Source organism: Macrobrachium rosenbergii, chromosome 30, assembly GCF_040412425.1.
Source record: "Macrobrachium rosenbergii isolate ZJJX-2024 chromosome 30, ASM4041242v1, whole genome shotgun sequence".
Taxonomy (NCBI): Eukaryota; Metazoa; Arthropoda; class Malacostraca; order Decapoda; family Palaemonidae; genus Macrobrachium; species Macrobrachium rosenbergii.
The window spans coordinates 11,154,046-11,173,500 of record NC_089770.1 but is presented as its reverse complement, the minus strand read 5'-3'; the positions used below and the strand labels follow the sequence as shown (position 1 = coordinate 11,173,500).

Genomic DNA, 19,455 nt, shown 5'->3' with positions numbered 1-19,455 from the left:
CCATTGAATTGGAATTCAAGCTTCCAGAGAAGCTTGAATTCCAATGGTAATTACAGAAAGAAGATATCTCACTTATTAAAAAAGAAATAATAATTTTTTAATTTATGAATAGATATTCAGTTTTAATCTTGTTAGGTGCCGAATTTATGTATTTAAATCGATTTCTTCTTATTTTTTGTATGAATACAATTTTATAAATTTATGTATTCCAGTTCATATTTACTTTGTTTACATTTCCATTTGCGACACTGGTCCATTTCCCGTTTTCTTATTGCTTGCTCCATTTCCTGTTTTCTATTTCGAGTTTCCTCTGAACAGGTGGGAAATCTCCAACTGGTGCACGGTCTCCCCCCGGGGGCCTACCCCCAGGAGGTGGCCTGTCCCCCAGCTATCCATCCACCCGGGCCCCGTCTCCTGCTCACCAGGTAAATTGTATTTTAGTTGTCATTTTTTACATTAAATGTTGTATATAAATTATCTCAACTTTATTTCTGGAGATTGTTGATTAACAAAAAAAATCATTTATTTCTAGATATTGTTAATTAACAAAAAAATAATTCATTTCTAGAGATTGTTGATTAACAAAATAGTAATTTTTAGGTAAAAGACAGACCTGAATGTAATTGAAAGTTGATTGCTAAAGATTTAAAACTAAATTCTTACTTCTTGTTGCATATAATTTAGAAGGTTTGAGATAGTTCAAGAAGTGATTTTAGGAAGCGAAAAACGGTTTGGCAAAAGGGGAAAACTTTACCAGATGCCATATTATTGCTTTAATGGGTATGATGTACTGTTCACCTAATGATGCCAGATGTACAGTGGCTTCCTTTACGTTATTTACAATGTCCTTTTGTCGACAGAGTGGCAAAGCGGGCGAGAGCGACTCCGTGTCCTACGAGAACGAGCAGGACAAGCCCAGCACCCCTTCCAAGGAGGAACTCGAACTCAATGAGCGTAATCTGACCAAGGAGACCGGCCCAGCACGCTTAGGAAAACTTCATTTCAAACTCAGGTGAGAAGAAGTTGAGGAGGAGGAGGAGGACGTCGACAGCTCTCGCGAGTTTTAATTAAGTTACCCGAGACGGATAAGTCTTGGCCCAACTTTAGGAGAATTGAGAGAGTGAGAGAGAGGTTTAAGAGCAGGTGTCTCCTAATATCTATTTCCTCTCGCGTGATGGAGGGATGGATCGGTTGAGGGCTTTTGTCTTCTTCTTCTTCTTCTTCTTCTTCTTCTTCTTCTTCTTCTTCTTCTTCTTCTTCTTCTTCTTCAAATCAACAGAGACACGAGGACGGAGGTTTCCAATCCTTCACAGAGAATGAAATAATGAAGGAAGTCTTGTGTAATTCTATTCAAGTATTGATTTGCTCGTTTTTTTTTCACTTGATACAAAAACTTACAGTTTTGTGGTTATTGCGATTCTAAACCAAGACTTTTAAAGGAGATGACATCCCATACGTGGATGCATCCGAAAATTGAATAGATAGATAGTTACGTTGTATACTATGCTCATTTGATTCTAAGATTTGTGGCTCAGTACGTGTTTCTGATTTTGCATATATGTATATGTATATATAATATATATATATATATATATATATATATATATATATATATATATATATATATGTGTGTGTGTGTGTGTGTGTGTGTGTGTATATATAGATAGATAAATAGTTAAGTTGTGTGAGAATGAGAGTTACTTCAACACAATGAAACTGTGGGAAGAATTATTCTGCACAAATGGAAATCTATCGATCCTAGGTTGAATAAACTGAACTTTATAACCTTGAAGAGACAATGAACCAGGTTCTAGTGACTAATGTAGGTGATGATTGCAGAGTGATCAATAATCACTAATTATTAATAACTAAAAATTACTGCATTTTTCACGTAGCTGTCAATCACGACAAAAGATGAGTTGTGGATTCTGCGGCAGATATTTTGTAAGTTTAATGCTATAATAATAATAATAATAATAATAATAATAATAATAATAATAATAATAATAATAATAGTAATAATTAGGCCATCGGCTGCTGTCTCATTCTGTCCCAAGAGCCAACCCATTATGAAATGTTCATTGTTATAATTAGTGAGAATGTTAAGGAAAGGAAATTACAGGTTATACATAATGTATTGGATGTTACACCATTTTCTTAATGAAAATGCCCTCAGTGCGATCCTGTAATATCAAACTGTATTGTAAATTAAGAAATGCATTTGTGCAGAGGTAATTGCAATACAACACCTGAGCCTCAATTAGTGGATCAAATTAGCCCCCGTTATTAGCGAGAGTACTAAATGGAATGATGCAGGACGTCGCCGCAGGTTTCCATAATTGATGAGATAATTTCCAGAAAGTGTTGGGACAATGAATTAATTATTTTTAAATACTGTACAAACGAGTTAAAATATATTTCATTCATTATGACGAAAAATAAAGCTTGTGATAGAGGTAAAAAAATTGGTCTGTTCTTAAATGGACAAGTTTGATAAAAACCATAGCATTATTTTTTGAAGACAAAAATCTTTTTGATGTCTTCTTATTTATGTTCGTACTTCTGCGAAGATAGCCACTTTAATTTGTGTACATGTATAGTTACGTATACTGAGCATGAATGGGTCCACTAAACTGGTTTAAAAAGGATAATTGTGTGAGACAATAAAGCAGTATTTTTCAAGGTTGAAGAGCTCTAAGTAATGGCTGATGAGAAGTCACTTTTATTTGAAGCCTATGGTTGTCACTTGATCTCAGCATCGTTTAATCGAGATGATTTTGGCATCCATTTTTGGAATTCCATTTTGAGCAGAATGTTGTAATGCCCCTTTCTTGGGATATCATATGGGGGGATTATTTTTACACCCATTTCTTGTGATATCATTCCTAGGAGAATATCCATTTCTCATAATGTCATTTGCAGAAGAATAATCATTTCTTATGGTGTCATTTGCAGTAGAATACCCATTTCTCATCATTTGCGGGAAATTATCCATTTCTTATTATATCATTTGCAGGAGAATATCCATATCATGTCTTGTCATTTGTAGGAGAATAGCCATTTCGTGTGATCTTATTTGTAGGAGAATATCCTTTTCTTGTGATGTCATTCTTAGGAAAATATCTACAATATTTCGTGTGATGTCACTTGCAGGAGAATATCCATTTCTCATGTCATTTTCTTGTGATGTCATTCATAGGGGAATATCCATTTTGTGTGATGTCATTTGCATGACAATCCATTTCTCATTATGTCATGTTCAGGACAATCTCCATTTCTTACGATGCCATTTTTAGGAAAATCTTTTGACACATTACCTGTGACATCATTTTGGGTAAAAAAAAAAACTGACACCCATTTCCCTCCACCTCAGGTACAATTTCGACAAGAACGCCCTTGTGGTAACAATCGTGAAATGCTCTGACCTACCAGCCAAGGACCTGGCTCTCACATCTAGCGACCCTTACGTGAAGTTGCAGCTCCTACCTGAGAAACAACACAAGGTCAAGACACGCGTCCTCAGGAAGACACTCAACCCAGTCTATGATGAAGATTTTACCTTTTATGGCATTAATTACTCCCAGTTACAGGTAAGGCCTTGTTGCGAGGGTGAAGAAATAGAAGAGAAAAGCAGATGCAATACTGAAATATTGATTGCCTTTAGTATTAGAGTGAAGAGGCTTTGTTGTGGTTGTGAAAACAGAAGAGGAGAAAGAAAGGAGATGAAATGATAATTATGATCGAGTATAGTAGGTGCTGTTAAAATTTTTAATAAAATGAAAGAATGAATGAAATGAATGCTGTTCTTCACTAGAGTAATTAAGACTTACAGTACTCAAGATATGCCATCCAGCCAGTACATTAAAGCAAGAATAATTGGAATAATTATGATTACCAGTGATCAAAATAGTCTGCCCTCTCAACTGAAAAAAATTGTATGTAAAGTATGTAAACGTGGATCCCTTTTGCAGTAAGGGTACTCGTAATTTCCTATTTAGTTTCTTTCTAAATGGTTTCCTTTCCACACGTTAATGTCAGTGGCTTCTGTGACCTTTTATATATTAAATATTCCTTTGTTTTGCAGAACATAACTCTTCACTTTGTGGTGTTAAGCTTCGACCGTTACTCCCGTGATGATATTATTGGAGAGGTTGTGGCTCCTCTCGGACAACTGGACCTCACCAACACGGAGAATTCAATTAGCCTCACACGAGAGATTAACCCCCGGTCTCTTAAGGTAACCCCACACTTCCTCAAGGTAACCTTCCTTTGTGTTCCCCCAAAAAGGTAATCTTTAACGCCAAAGGTAACCCTTGGTCTTTGTAAAACACGGATTACTTAGCACTTCTTGGGCACTATCTCCAGGAAAAATAACTTTGTAAGTCTTACTTCCCCTTAAGATATTCTTAAACATTCAACATAACCTGCGATTTCTCTGAAGAAAATTACTCTGCACTACTTTGGTACTAACTTCAGGAAAGATAGTTTCTCAAGTTAAGTCTTCCCTTACAAAGTGCAAGTGATCTTTTAGGAATAATGCCTACATTTTCCAAGAGAATTGCTTTTATTAACAACCTTGCATCCTTCAGAATATCTGTACACATCCCCAGAACTGTTCTTTGATTCTTCCATAAGTTATCTTGTTTGTATGTCTGCTCCTTGCTGAATGCCATGTATTTCTTTATTTCTGCTTTATGAGGTGCACTTTTCCATCATTACAGTAATGATTTTTTCATCGTTTAAGTTTTGTTAATGCAGAGTAATTATCCCTGGAAATTATATTAACTTAGTGAACTTTTCCAGTTTTGTTATTGATGTCTGCATTATCCTTGACTGTCTCGTCATAATTATTTTGAATAGAAGTATAGATTTTATTTATGAAAAGAATTGAAAGTTAATGTTCTGATCACATTCCGCATCAGTCACCTTTCTCTTAATCAAGCTCTTTCGATGTAACTCCACATTAAGTCATGACGACTTACCATGTTCACTTTTCATTTTATAGTCTGAAATGCTTAGGATTCTCTTAAGATTGACGTGGCACCCAAAGACAAGCGGTGAAAACTTTAACCGTTTTATAATGAGAAAATTAGCCCTCCCCATTCCTAATTGATCACTGAGAGAAGCTCAGGCCACAAGAAGTCTCGTGATTTTATTTTTGAGATTGCATTTAGATTATGAGATTGATTCCTTGATTGTAATTACAAGAAGTTCTATTTTGGCATGTGTTAGTGGTTAAAACTCATGAATTTCAAATTCATTATCTTTCCATTTGACTTCTGAGACCGTTTGCGACTTTAGCCTTTTTTGCAGTGGAATAAAATATTAACTTCCTCACTTTTCCCTATCACCAGGTTTGACACGGTAACTTTTTTTTTACCCCTTTGGATGTTGTGGTGATAATGTATTTGAGTAGCATATGGCTAAGCATGCACTTGGAGTAGCTTGGTTTTAATTTTCTTATTGATTCTCAAATTGATTCCATCTTTATAACACAGTATACCACTGTATCTAATTACAGTATGTAGGAATTTTAAATGCCTTTGCAAGACGTTAATATTTTGAACAAAACTCTCATTTTCCCTGTATCAAGGACTCTATCCTTTCTTTTAATTGAATTTTAATTGCATACACAGTACATATTTATATCATTGTTAGATTTTGTTTCTTCCCCTGACCTTCAAATATTATTATTCCTAGTATTTAGATTAATAAGAGTTTTCATTAGGTTGTAAAACATCAACTAAGTGTTGGACTTCAAAATACAATCACTTTTATCAGAATTTGTCTTATCAGCCTAGGAAGGATATTTGTATCGGATGAAAACTGAGGATCAGGATGTTAAATCAGAATAATATCACCAGTATTTTGAACCATTATTAATACAGTCTTTTGAAGGTCATTCTACTGTTATGAAATCAGAGTTACTTTTGATTCAGTTTTGAAGGCTCTATGTTATACTTTACACACTTGACTTCTGTGTACATAATATTATCTAACAAAAACCTCGTGAATCATTTCATTACTGCAATTTTTCCTCATTTAGTAAACATTACTGGCGTGTGTGTAACAAGGCCATATTCTTTCCTTTTTTAAGGTTAAACTCAAAACATCTGCAAATTATTGAAAAATTATCAAAACTCAGTTCATATAACGTGAAGGTCCTTTCAAATGATTACACTGAACTGCAGTTCAGAGTTGTTAGCTTATTGTAGATGACATATGTTCTCCTGACAGGGAAAAACTGTAGAGAAGTACTAGATCTACACACCACAGCCAGATTATATTCTTTTGACATTCATAATTTATATACAGGTACATGTTAAGGTATTCAAACAAAAACCCATGCCATTAATCTTGTGGACACTAAGTTGATCGGGTTTCTTGAAAGGATGTGCTTTTATCCATATGCATGAAAGTACAGTGCTGACGACCCTCTTGCTAGTGTTCTCCAGTTCCTCTGAGTTGTTCTTCTTTTAGAAAAACATACTCTGAATAGGTGTAATACCCAGAACTGATAAATAATTTGATGCGGAAAGGCCTAGTTTAAAGTCACTCGCAAACTTTTTTTCTCCTTTTTTTAAGTTACAGTCTTTGCATTGAAACATGAACTTCTGTCTTACTCGTCCTCCTTTATCATAAAATGATGGTAATTCAGACTTTCCTGGTACTGCTCACCTTTCTGAAGCTTAGATAGCACTATTTGGTGGCCTGATTTTGAATGAAGTTTTTCTCTTTGGGGTCCAAATAAGAACATCTTTGTAGAAGTCTGTAGTTACTTTGTAATTTTGATGGAAAGGTCTTGTAATTGGCAAAACTTCAAAAGTAGTCAACATCTAGAACCTTAGCAGAACAAGTACATTTTAGCCTGTGATCTAAAAGAAATATAAAACCTTCATATGCGTAAAGTAGTTTTTCTTATTTCTTTAATTGGAGCCTAAATTTTGTAAAAAAAAAAAAAGAATAATAATAATAATCCCTTACATAAAGCCAGCTGTCCTACATCTTACTTAACTCATGTACTGGTTGCATGTTTCATAAAATTTCTCTAGTTTTTCGTACTTTTTATCTCAGTGAAATGGTGAAACCATAGAATTTGGATCATTGCTCAGCGGAAAAGTGAAATACCAAAAAAAAAAATTATTTGTAACTAATCGGAGAATGGCGTACATAAACTTCTTTTGTTTCTGTTATATTGTATATTATATAAAGTATTTATGTAGTATACATATACTGTACAGGAATACCTTAGCAAAGCGCATGGTATCGTGGACTTAATAATGCAAACTTTGACCAGATACATTAGTCCTAGCCTAACACAAGTATTTCCCGTGATCCTCTAATCAAGAAAGTTTTTTCAAGGATAAATGAAGACATGATAACAATCTAAAACATGTCCTTGAAGGAAATAGAAACTTTCGTTGTCCTGCCAGTGGACTGTTTTGTGAAGTTTTGTTGAGGAGGAGGTAAGAGAAGAGCAAGGATAAATGGGAACTTCCTGGACTGTATAAGAATATCCTTGAGATAGAATTAACTCGGTATTTGAAGCATGTATAGTTGCTGGGAGTACTGTATTGGCACTTGAGAAGAAAACACTTTGATTTGTGGCTGGAGTGAGTGAGGATGATCATATTGCAGACGAAGAAGCTAAGGGATTTGGCGGTTAGGATCAGGAAATTAAATTGATATCTTAAACGACGAGATGCTATGAGGTTTTTATGGGAAGGAAAGAATCATAGTTAATCACGTAAGTGATGAATATGCAAGTAGCCGGTCGTAGACCAGATGAATATTCTGGTCCAAGGTCTACAGAATGGTAACGAGAAATCATTGCACATGTAATCCTACAAAAGGAACCTTGACATACTGACAGTACATCATTCATGACCGGGACAGAAGCAAATTGCATGTGTATGTACCAAGCATTCTTATGAAATGGCCAGGTTATTTTTTTTGTTTTCAACCTTCAACATTTCACCAGCTAGAACAGCAGCTAATGTCAGGTGAATATCATGTTTAGAAAAGAATTTTGCTTAGTGAAAGTGATAATCTCTGTAAATAACTAAAGCTTACCACAATTCGCATGAAGAATGGTTAGTGAATGTCTTCTGTCCATGAAATACTTATTGAAGGTAACAAAATAATCTTGCGCACTAGCAAGGCAACACACCGTGACATGGATTTGATTTAGGGTACAAACTAAACAGATAGGTTGTAACAGCTTACAAAAAAAACTGCAGTTCCAGATTTGTTGACAGTTATGTTGTCCTTTGTTGTAATCTGTGACGAGTCTGCTATTAATCAGCAGATATGCAAAGCATGTCGATGGTTTAAACATTTTTAAGGATGTTTCAATTACATTTTATAAAATGTCTTGAAAAGTATAGTTGCTGTTAGGTTAAAAAAAATTGTAACTTTTAGTTAAATGAGCTTGGTTCAAAACTCAGATAGTGTTTAAAGCAAAACCTTGTTCATTGTGGATTTGCTCCGTCCACAGTGTCCAGCAATAGGTGTAATGAAAAACAGTATATAATCCCAAAAGCAAATTAAAATTATAGGTGTTGTGTCGAGACATGCATGTGTATATGTATACCTACATATGCATATCCATTCCCATGTATATACTTTATATATAAAACATACATTATGTGCAATAATGTGTCAATTAAAAGTAAGAGTTAAAAAGAATTACTTCATTGCATCCCTGATAAAAGTGAAATAACCCACCCGTTATCTCTTGATCTTGGTCCTGAGTGGCACCACGCTCTCTCTCCCTCCATGATAAGAAGCCCATCTCACGTCTGTAGCGATGAGTGTTACCACAATGGTGTTTCTCCCTTTATGATGTGGTGCCTACCCACAGATCCGTTCGCAGGGACGGGGAGAGTTGCTGGTCTCCCTATGTCACCAGCCGGCAGCTAACCGCTTGACTGTGGTCGTCCTCAAGGCCCGCAATCTTCCGAAGATGGACATTACTGGACTGTCGGGTAAGGTTGCTCAAGTTGATCCATTGCTAAGTCATATTAAAGAGTGTTCAAGTTGATCCATTGCTAAGTCATATTAAAGAGTGTTCAAGTTGATCCATTGCTAAGTCATATTAAAGAGTGTTCAAGTTGATCCATTACTAAGTCATATTAAAGAGTGTTCAAGTTGATCCATTGCTAAGTCATATTAAAGAGTGTTCAAGTTGATCCATATGTTATCTCTCAGTTATTTGAGATGTGTCTTCATTCATGAAAATTATTTCTTTTTTTAGAAGACGGCATAGCTGTTTTTATGTCAGGGCCTTGGACATTTCATTTTTGGTGTGAGATGATCCTGTTTTATCCATTTTCATATATTCTGGTGATTCACTTCTTAGAATTATGAAATAGTAATATATATTTTTGTAAGATTTTATTGATGAGTATTAAAAGCTTTATATAGTATTTAGCCCTAAGCCACTCTATATAGTTTGAATGAATGCTGTCAGAATCTGTAGCCATTTAGCTACTTGGTAATAGCTCAAGAATCTTATATAAAATTTCACAAAAGCTTCCCATAGCAGGTCATGTATGGTAAAGAAGGGTACTATCAAATTCTTGTCTTATAAATATGTAAACTGAGAAATGAATTGGGCAAGAGTATTGAGATTTAGTCTTTTCAGTAGAATTTTAGAAGTGAAAAATTGAAACTATTAAAGAAGACATGCTAAAGTAGCAGGAGTATGTTGTGTAATGTCTTGGTAGGATGTATGCAGAGATATCAATTTGTACAAAGGAGTACTGAAGAGAAAAAGACGGGTAGGAAAGTTGATAGCGAGGCATATTAAAATCAGTTCACATAGGAGCAGAGGTACAAGCATTCTTCGTTAAAAACAAAACCCCTCATAGATATATGGTAAACATTTTTAACCAAAAATATTGCCAACTCAAAACCCAGTTCAAGATTCACAGATGCTTAGCAGAAGCCCCAAGGAAGAAATTATACTGTACATTAGGAGAGCCTACAGCAGATTCATAGGTTTGTATGAAAACTGACATAATCCTGAGAAAAAAAATTAGTGAAGTACCCTAGACAAGATTTGCCAGTGCAGAGTGATACCTGCTACAGCCCTCTTAGAATCCTAGTTTAGTAGTGTTAAGAGATTATTAGGTGCTGTATTGCTATTTATGTAAACTACTTGAATCCGGCAGTTCTTTAGGCATCTTTATAGGTAGTACACAAGTTAATATTAATCAGTTCATCTCCTCCATGGTGCCTTGATGGGTTCCAAGTTGTTTTAGTTTTGTGTAGTGGATCTAAACACTTGAGGAGACTATCCGCCAGACTGAAGTTACATTTTTTCAGTAATTTCAGTGTTCCTGCGTAGTGAAACTAAATAATGAAGCATTCCCAATCAGAGTATCACAACTCTCTTGTTCCTGCAGATCCGTATGTGAAGATCTACCTCCTGTCAAATGGGCAGCGAATAGCCAAGAAAAAGACGCACGTGAAGAAGCGAACCTTAAACCCTGTCTTCAATGAATCCTTCGTGTTTGATCTTCCAGCCGGCATTGAAGGGCTGGAAAGCATCAGTCTGGAATTCCATCTACTGGATTGGGATCGGGTCACCAAAAACGAGGTCAGTCAGTGTTACTGAATTTTCACATTGGATCGAAATTGGGTGAGCCATTTGTAGTCCATGTACATCATTTATTTAGTACCCTATGATTGCAAAAATCAGGGAGCACTGAATAAATTACATGTGTACTGTACTGTGCATGGACCTCACCAGTAGATACTGAGCTGGTTATATTTTAAAGAAGCTTCAGAGGTATAGATATTTGTTTTATTTTAAAGTATTCAAACATTTTGAAGTAATGCACGTCATTGATATGAGATCCTACGGTAGATTCAGTTATTAGCAAGCTTGTAATCACAAAGTGTCATTTTGTTGTTGAAGGTTTAAGGAATATGGTAAAGCATTTCTGATATACTATTTTATTTTCTCTTCACATATGTTGTGGAGCGTACATGAGACTTCATTAAAATTCCTCATCCATCACAGGTCATTGGTCGCCTCGAACTGGGAGGAGCCCGAGCAGCGGCTTGTGGGTCAGCCAATCACCACTGGAGTGAGGTTGTGACATCACCCCGTCGCCAGATTGCCGAATGGCACAAGTTGCGCGAATAAGTCTTTTGTTTTGGTTTCGCTTATTTTTCCTCTGTGAAGGGTTTCACAGCTTATTTTCTGTTATGCCAAGGGATACGATTCAGACTAGCAAAAGTTCATGTCACCAAGAGAGATTGTGCAACACTGTATTAGTGCTTCAGAGATGAAGTGGCCATTCAGTCTGATGATAAATGAATTGTGACTTTGGAACTGAAATGTATTGTGTATTCACATGGTAAGGAAGAGGTGTGTATGTATATTTATCTACACACTTGACATCAATACATTTTAACTGATACATGTATACACAGGCACCGTGAAGTTAACATTTTTAGCTTTGATTTCAATTGTGTTAATTTTTTAAATGGTTTGAGCCAAATCACATGTAATTAATCATTCAATATGTTAGTACAAAACGATAAAATCTATACTTAGCGGGTGTTTATTATAGTTGAGCCAGTAGATGCTCCGTGTGCTCCTTCGTAAAAGACTCAACATAACATTTTGATATCTATTTTGCTTGATATTTCATGTTTTAAATGTCATTGTTATATAAATATGTGACTTTTGGCTGTTTAAGAACATTTGCAAGAATATAAACTCACTTTGGGTAAAATTATTAAAATTCAAATCAGAATCAGCATGGAATTGTTACGTATAATTTTATATTAGAATTGGATAGAGAGATATCTACTTATACCATGAAACTGTATTGCTTTGTAATTTCTTTAGCATATAATTGAAGAATCACACTGGGCTCTATGGATCTATTTAATATTCATTGAAAACTCACATATTAAGAAATGTACTTAAGAAACAGTTGAAGACAATTTTACCTTCCTTCCACCAGTCTAAAACTTCATAGATGTATACATACGAACCGCTTTCATAGATTTTGAAAGTTCAGAATGTTTTTTGAATGGTCATTCATATTCATCATCACAAAATGTAATCAGTTTGTGAGGCTACAAGGACGCATTTATTCTGGATGGAGGGCAGTGCTTATGTCAGGCAATACAAAAGTACCGTTTGCCAACTAATGATGATTATTTTCGAGAAATTTTTGTTTGCTTTCGTTAAGTTTGGAACAGTGTTAGAACTAATGCCTAATTTGCGTGGAAGAAGATTAAGGAAGCCGTAAGGTATAGCAGTGTTATCATAATCGTTGAATTAAGATATGTTTAATTACCAGACAGATATTTTTGCTAGCAATGTAAAATACAGTCCGTTTCTAGTCATTTCTATCTTTTTTTTTTTTTTAGGCAAATTTGAAGTGGCGTGTCAGAACCAGACTGCCATTAGAAGATACAATGTTTTCATTTCAGGCTGTGGTGTTTATAATCATCTAGGATCATATCTCATCTAATTTGGTCAGATTCCTAGTTTTCTTTCATTCTGCAGAGCTTGTAGCAAAAGAGTGGTAGAAAACTATATTTTTTTGGTCTCGGCTGTAAGCAATAGCATTCCAAAGGACTAGCTTTGAGCGTTTGTGTCTCTAAAGCTTCAGGAGCCAGAATGAATCTTTTAAAAGATGCTGCAGCAGAAGCTCTCGTTCCAGTTTGTAAGGAGATCGTTGTTCGTAGGATTTAGCGTTAACTAGACAATAAGATACGGCAAGAGTTGGAAAGCCTTCTAGCTCTGCAGCATATTTGAGGTTGACGAATACCTGGAAGTTCATAAAAGAGTTTCGTGCCGTTTTTCTGGCCTTAATGTATGCTTACGTCTAATGTAAAAATTAGTTTAAATCTGAAATATCAAATAATATTCAATAGCTTTCAGTCTTCAAATCAAATACTTACAACTGGTTAAGATAGGAAGGTAGACAGGGGGAAATGAAGGCATTGTAAAGCAAGAAAAATGGGGGAATGAAATCCAGTGATCTATTGAAGACTCTTTTGCAAAATTTTAGTCCCTGCTTGCAGTTTGTCTTATCTGATACAAAAAAAAAGATACTTACTGAATGTTTTGAGCAAACTCTTCCGAACTGAAAATTGTGTCCATTGCAGGGACTAGAATTGAGCTCAAATCCTACCACATATTATATAATATATATACATTATATATACATGTCCACTTTGCTATTTATAAACATACATGTCATTAATCGTGATAGAATATATAGATATATAAATTATATATTTTCCTTGTTTTAGAAGTATCATTTGTCAAGAATATATGTTCATGTGAATTAAGGTGAATCAGTGTTGAGTCGAAAATGCATAAAGGGTTTATAGTACTGTCATACAAATATACCATAGTTTTAGCAGGATCCACGACTTCTACATCAGAGGGAAAACCCGACCATCTGGTATAAATTTACCCAGGAGACAAATGGAATAAATTACCTCTCGAGTCAATGCATTTTCGAAACCTGACTGTTGTGGATAGACTGTCGACAGGGTGAAGGTTTTACCTAACAAGATTCAGTTTGCACTTTCTCCTACTGTAAAGGGTAAATATTTACTTTTTTTGTCATGAATATCTGTTGTCTCACAAATCTTAGATCCTGCACAGTTTCCTGTATAACTAATGATTTAGTTAGTGAGGGTACATTATCTTCAATTCATTATAAGTTTTCAGCTTTTATTTTATCAACGAGAATTACTCTTGATGAATTCTTGTGGGTAAGAACCTGTTATTGACACATGACTCGGTATTTATGTACTGTATTATTTTCGTAGATTAATTACCAATATGACTCCCAGAGGTAGAAATCAGCAAAGTTTCTTTATAAAGTAGGAAGTTATGAAGGGTAAAACAGGGTTGACTTGATGTGGGTTATCTTCAGTGGCTGTATGATGATGGAAAGGGAACAGAATTGATTATTCGTAGAATCTCGCTTTGTTCAATCGTCATGGCAAGTATTACAGTACATCCAACTTGCATGATTGTATGTGTAAGTGGCTCCATCTGTCACAGATCTGTTGTAAAATACAGTACAGTACAGTACATGGATTTCTTGTGAGATATTTTTTTAAGGATTGAATAGTTTAAAGAGTTAGGTAAACTAAAGTGTTCAAGTAACTATGAAAACGAGTGATATGAAGAAGCTGGCGAGTCCTGTAATGGACCTTATACACTTGTATCTTTCTCTCTGTCCTACTGTGGCCAGGGACCACACTCTTGTGACGCATATATGAGCTATTTTCACAAGCACATTGTAACTGTCACTTTTAGCTAATGTTTCATACTGCTGCCTTCCTTCTCCTTAGTTTCATAGACTGGTCCTTTGCTGTAAATATGACTTCAGGCAAATACAGTACAGTACTAAGTGTACTTTGGAAATTTTGAAGATTCTGAATGGCATGTGGTGTATCCTGGAGAAGTCTGTTGTTCGTGAGTGCTTTCAAGCCATAGAATTTTAAGATGAAAAATTGGAGTTCTTTAAACGCAGTTTTTATTGTTATAACTGATACATGACAGGGCAATATTTTTAATATATTTCATCATGTATTGTGTGCCATGCTTTAGCAGTGGTCAGAATGCTCTCGTGCAGTCATGTTGTTTCAGTTGAATACATCGTTGGTCCACAGTGAATATTTCAATCGTTTTGCTTGTGTGTTTAGACCTCAGCAAGAATCCATCAAATCAGCTTCTAAATATTAAGGTATCACGGTCAGAGAAAACTTGTTTCAATCTGATTCAAAGCAAAAAGTAATCCTAAGTCGTAGTTGAGAATGCTTAGATCTACGTAAGAAATTAAATGTCTCCAAGTGCTTGTTACGCAGAAGCTTCGCAATAAAGCAAGAAGCATATTTAAGGAATGTGTTGCAGGAAGGGAATTTTATTTTCTGGCTATACCTAAGCTGAACCACATCAGATCTTAAGTGCAGAAAGAAAGAAAGTTCATGTTCATCTCAGCATCAAGGGGTGCGCAAACCTCATCTGTTTGCCACTATAACAAATTCATTCAAGTACACACATACAGTATGTTTATTTATTTAAATATTTTGTGCTGTACTAAATTTACAGCACATATTTTGTGTATGTGTACACACACACACACACACACACCAAACATAAACGAAATGATTTAGGTGTGGCTATATACAGCAGAGTATATGAGCCTTGAGTATAAAGTTCATATTTATGTTGAAGTAACCAACCTAAATTTGTTGTATTTACAGTTCCTTAAATTTTTCATCTCGATTTAAGATATACGTACACACATACTGTATTTGTGTGTGTATTTACATATATGACGTCAAATTTAAATAAGTACTCATACAATATATTTATATCAAACTGTGTGCTGTATCTATCAGTCATGAAGAGATGTTCCACAGGTTTCTTATGTTCCATAGAAATTGTCATCAATCAATGCAGCATCATGGGAAAACAAAAGGATTCAGTTGACGTATCATCTGGAATAGTGGAACAAGAAATAAATATCCACTCTCTGTTGCCCTTGTTTTATTCCAAGACCTAATCCCCTCATGTGGGTAGCCTGCAAAAGGCTGTCCGTTGATATAAACTGGTATAACGTAAATGATATAATGTGTTTCCTAGGTTAGTAGAACTGGTCATATTTATCTTCACTGTATCAAAAAATTTCAGGAATTTCCCATCTCCCATTGTACGTATTGCATAGCAACATATTATTTTGGTTTTGCGCATTTCATTAGTCACAGAATTTTCATCAGATATTAAATAGAAAATTTTTTTTAGTGTTGTGGCCATTCGCCTAAACAAAGAGATGACTTGTGTAGGCTTGAAATTTTTAAAAACTAGAAAAAAGTATGGCTGGCCATAAATGCATAAAATTCAAATACACACTTGTCTATTTCACCGTTAAGATGCAGTACTGCATACACAAATCAGTTCTAATAATGTAAGTAACAGTTCTAAGAAAAAAGCCACACACAACACCATTTGCAGTTTAGGAAAACGTTAACAAGGATTAAGCTGCAGACGATACACAAAGCATTGATAATGCAGAGGTAACTATCACACTGTAAGTACTGTACTTAGAATATTTTTATCAGTTACCAACATAAATACTTAAACAACTTTATTAATAACTGAAATTCTTTAAATTACAGCACTCAAAAGAACTGCTGACCTGTTCATTTGGATGGGGGACCCTAACGACTCTGTCTCAGCTCCCAGCCTTGTTCACATCTTTCTCTCAAGCAGTGATGAGTGTCAGTTTTTGGGGTTCACATATCTTTAGTGTGATACAGCTGTATGATCTTGAAGTCAATCAGCACCCAAAACTTAAAGCTGTTATTACTCCTGTAAGTACTACCAAGAGGCGAAAGAAAATAAAGATCATTTAAAACAAGACTGAATTGCTAGATTTCCTACGTTATGCAGACTAAAATGCTACAGTTACCTACCGTCACAGCATCAATTGGTTGACTGTGACATAAAGAAACATCAGTCTATGCAGCCATTACCATTACCACACCAGCAGATGCAGAGATTGCATTGTGCAAAATGCTTCTCTCTCTCTCTTCTGGAAAAGAGGCCATGTCCTAATACAAATCTGTAGTCGAGTAGAAGGTGAAGGATCTATCTCTGTTAGCTGGTTTGTTAGTTTCGTGAGCAGGTTTTAACTGTGAAATGTAAAGATACCAGGAGAAACAGCTGCTGCTGAACAATAGTCAGCTAAGAAACATTCACTAGCCAAGAAAAGAATCTAGCACCAGGTTTAAGACAAAAAAAAAAAGATTGGCACCGCTGACAAAAAAAGAAAAAAAAATTGGCACCGCTGTTTTGTACTAATGCCATCTGGTTTATGATCAAGGCAGTCCTGATGTATAAAGCTGCTAATCCATGATCCTTGAAGGGAAGAAATAAATTCCAGTTGTCAGTCTTTTAGGTGCATAACATGTAAGAATGGACTGTCAGAACACCTTTCCTAGAGTCATTTCGTCAGTGGTGTGTCCTGGTAGTGAGAGGATACACTGGCAGTAAGGGATTTCATTTTGTGATCTTACTGATATGGGACAATGCCCCTGGCTACCCAGAATCTCATAAGGTCCACAGTGAAGGCATCAAAGTTGTCAACTTGTCATTGACCCCAACACCGGGTAAATAAACATTATATGCCCATTAGCCTCTGTGCCCTATGGAAAGAATAGTTCAGGCTATGGAAAATGGTCCTGCTGAAGGAAACTTCAATGCTGAAACTATACAATTGATGTCATAAATATCATCAGAAGAGCTACGAAAACTGTCAAGCCTGAGGTAGTAAACTTTGGCCAGATTGTGTCAATGACTTATCGGGATTGGCAAAGAATGTAGGTGGAGACGGTTTCAAGATACGGAATTTTGGATAATTTCAAGCCTTAATTAACACCACACCAGTTATTAACAGAAAGGGACTTGTCAGAGCTGACCCAAACAGATGCTGTACCTGACAACGAAGAAGAATTACCAGTGCGGGGAAAAGAGGTTTACCTCAAATAATATTGCAGACTAATTTCAACGGTTCAATGCTCCCACGGACTACTTTTATAATGCTGATCTTTTGAGGATACTTGGAAAGTGAAGGACACGGCAGAATAATAAATTTGTGAAGAAATGCAAAGGCAAAAAGGCCAAACAGAAAGCACAATCATTTATTTCCCAAAGGTTAAATCCAGAATCCTGATCTCTGCTTGCATCTCCTCTACCTCTACTCCTGCCATCACTGAGGCTCTGATGCCATCCACTCCTCTTCTTCCTCCATTATTTGGAATGTATCCTGGTGCTGACATACCGCCACTTTTGGAATAAATGGTAATAATGTCATGCATTTAATACACTCTTTTCTGTTGTGTTTGTGTGTCTTCATGTGCAGAGCAAAAACTACATCAGGATGTTTGCGTTGGACTTCATAGCATCATCATCATCATCATCATCATCATTCAACATTGTTGAGTCATTGTAAAAAGACTAACTGGAAGTGGATATATATTAGCATACATGCTATGGAGAAAGCATTTGTTGAGTTTCCCTTGATCCTCCTCAAAGACAAATGAAGTTCAGTAATTGAATAAGTTACAACCATGCTCAAGTTATCTTAAGTAATGTGTTGAAATGCAGTCAAGAATTGAAGGTACTGGACTGTTAAAACGTTAGATAGCAGAGAATCGCCGAGCATCAAGAAGTGCACAGGTAAGGACAATGAAGTCTGAAATTTTTAGTGTGAACTCACTGGGCTTCTCAAACCAACAAATTTATGGCTGTCGTAAATGGTGTACCAGGAGTTGGTGTATTGAATTTAATTGAACAGAACATAGAATTTAGGCCAAAGGCCAAGCACTGGGATCTGTGAGGTCATTCAGCGCTGAAACGGAAACCGACAGTAAAAGGTCTGAAAGGTGTAACTGGAGGAAAACCTCAAAGCAGTTGCACTATAAATCAATTGTTAGGAGAGTGAGATGGAAGAGAATGTGAAAGGAGGTACAGCAAAAGGAACAAAAGGGGTTGCAGCTAGGGGCCGAAGGCACGCTGCAAAGAGCCTTAAGTAATGCCTACAGCGCACCACGTGAGGTGCACTGACGGCACTAACCCCCCTACGGGGACCAGGAATTGGTGTAAGTTGAACGTAGTTAGATTGACAAAGACCCCTAGAAGTGGAAACAGGTCCGTAATTCTTGTGACTTGTGATTTGGGCCCCCTGTTAAGCAAACATCTTTTGCCATAGAGGAAGTGTTTGAAATCATTATGATTATTTCTGTATTAGGTAGATTAACCAGACCTCTGGGTCAAAACGGTCGACCTCATTGTGCTGGCTGAGTTTGCAATGAAACAGTTATTAATAATAAATAGATTAAACAGATTGTTGAGTTAACATCTCTCATAGGCTGGCCTGAAAGTTTATTCTTGAAAAATATATTAGAAATTGCGTAATGGTTACAGCAACAACAACAAATGAATCATGAATGAGATAAACTCAAAATTTTACTTTTTACAACATTTTTTTGGGCGAAGGACACCATGAGCCAATTGTAAATTAAATTTGTTTTTATTACTTTTTGGTAAATTGACATTTATTAAAGATGGTAGATTTAGGAGTACTTATAAATATAGGTAGTTTAACACTGAGTTCTTATTGCATAAGTTTTTTCATCCGTCCCATCACTCTTACAGAGGAATGAAAGACCAAAAGTGACCATGCTCACTGCTACTAGCCAAGAGACCTTTTGACATTTTTTGAGTTTCCATACACGTGATACTGTATAGTACATGGACTCAAAATAAGCATGAACATATTCTCTTCAAGATATATTAAACCGAATCAGCAGCCTGACTTTTAACTAAAGTACACTCAAACTTTTTAACCATATTACATTCAGCTGTAAGCAAGACTTCCTTCTGGAAGTCATATT

At 35.8% G+C, this 19,455-nt stretch overlaps 1 protein-coding gene across 4 annotated transcripts in view; it reads left to right on the top strand.

The window, feature by feature from the left end:
- Syt4 (Synaptotagmin 4) overlaps window positions 1-15,538 on the top strand; it is a 323,668-nt gene extending 308,130 nt beyond the window's left edge. For 2 of the 4 annotated variants that reach the window (XM_067131802.1, XM_067131801.1), the window contains exons 3-9: window positions 319-425; window positions 861-1,012; window positions 3,374-3,590; window positions 4,085-4,237; window positions 8,876-8,987; window positions 10,410-10,603; window positions 11,030-15,538. In XM_067131802.1, the coding sequence (XP_066987903.1) occupies window positions 319-425; window positions 861-1,012; window positions 3,374-3,590; window positions 4,085-4,237; window positions 8,876-8,987; window positions 10,410-10,603; window positions 11,030-11,155 (1,061 nt within the window). In that variant the 3' untranslated portion in view covers window positions 11,156-15,538. Of the gene's footprint in view, window positions 1-318; window positions 426-860; window positions 1,013-3,373; window positions 3,591-4,084; window positions 4,238-8,863; window positions 8,988-10,409; window positions 10,604-11,029 lie in introns of all 4 variants that reach the window. The other 2 variants (XM_067131800.1, XM_067131799.1) reach the window with 1 other exon arrangement.
- Window positions 15,539-19,455: the final 3,917 nt, after the last annotated feature.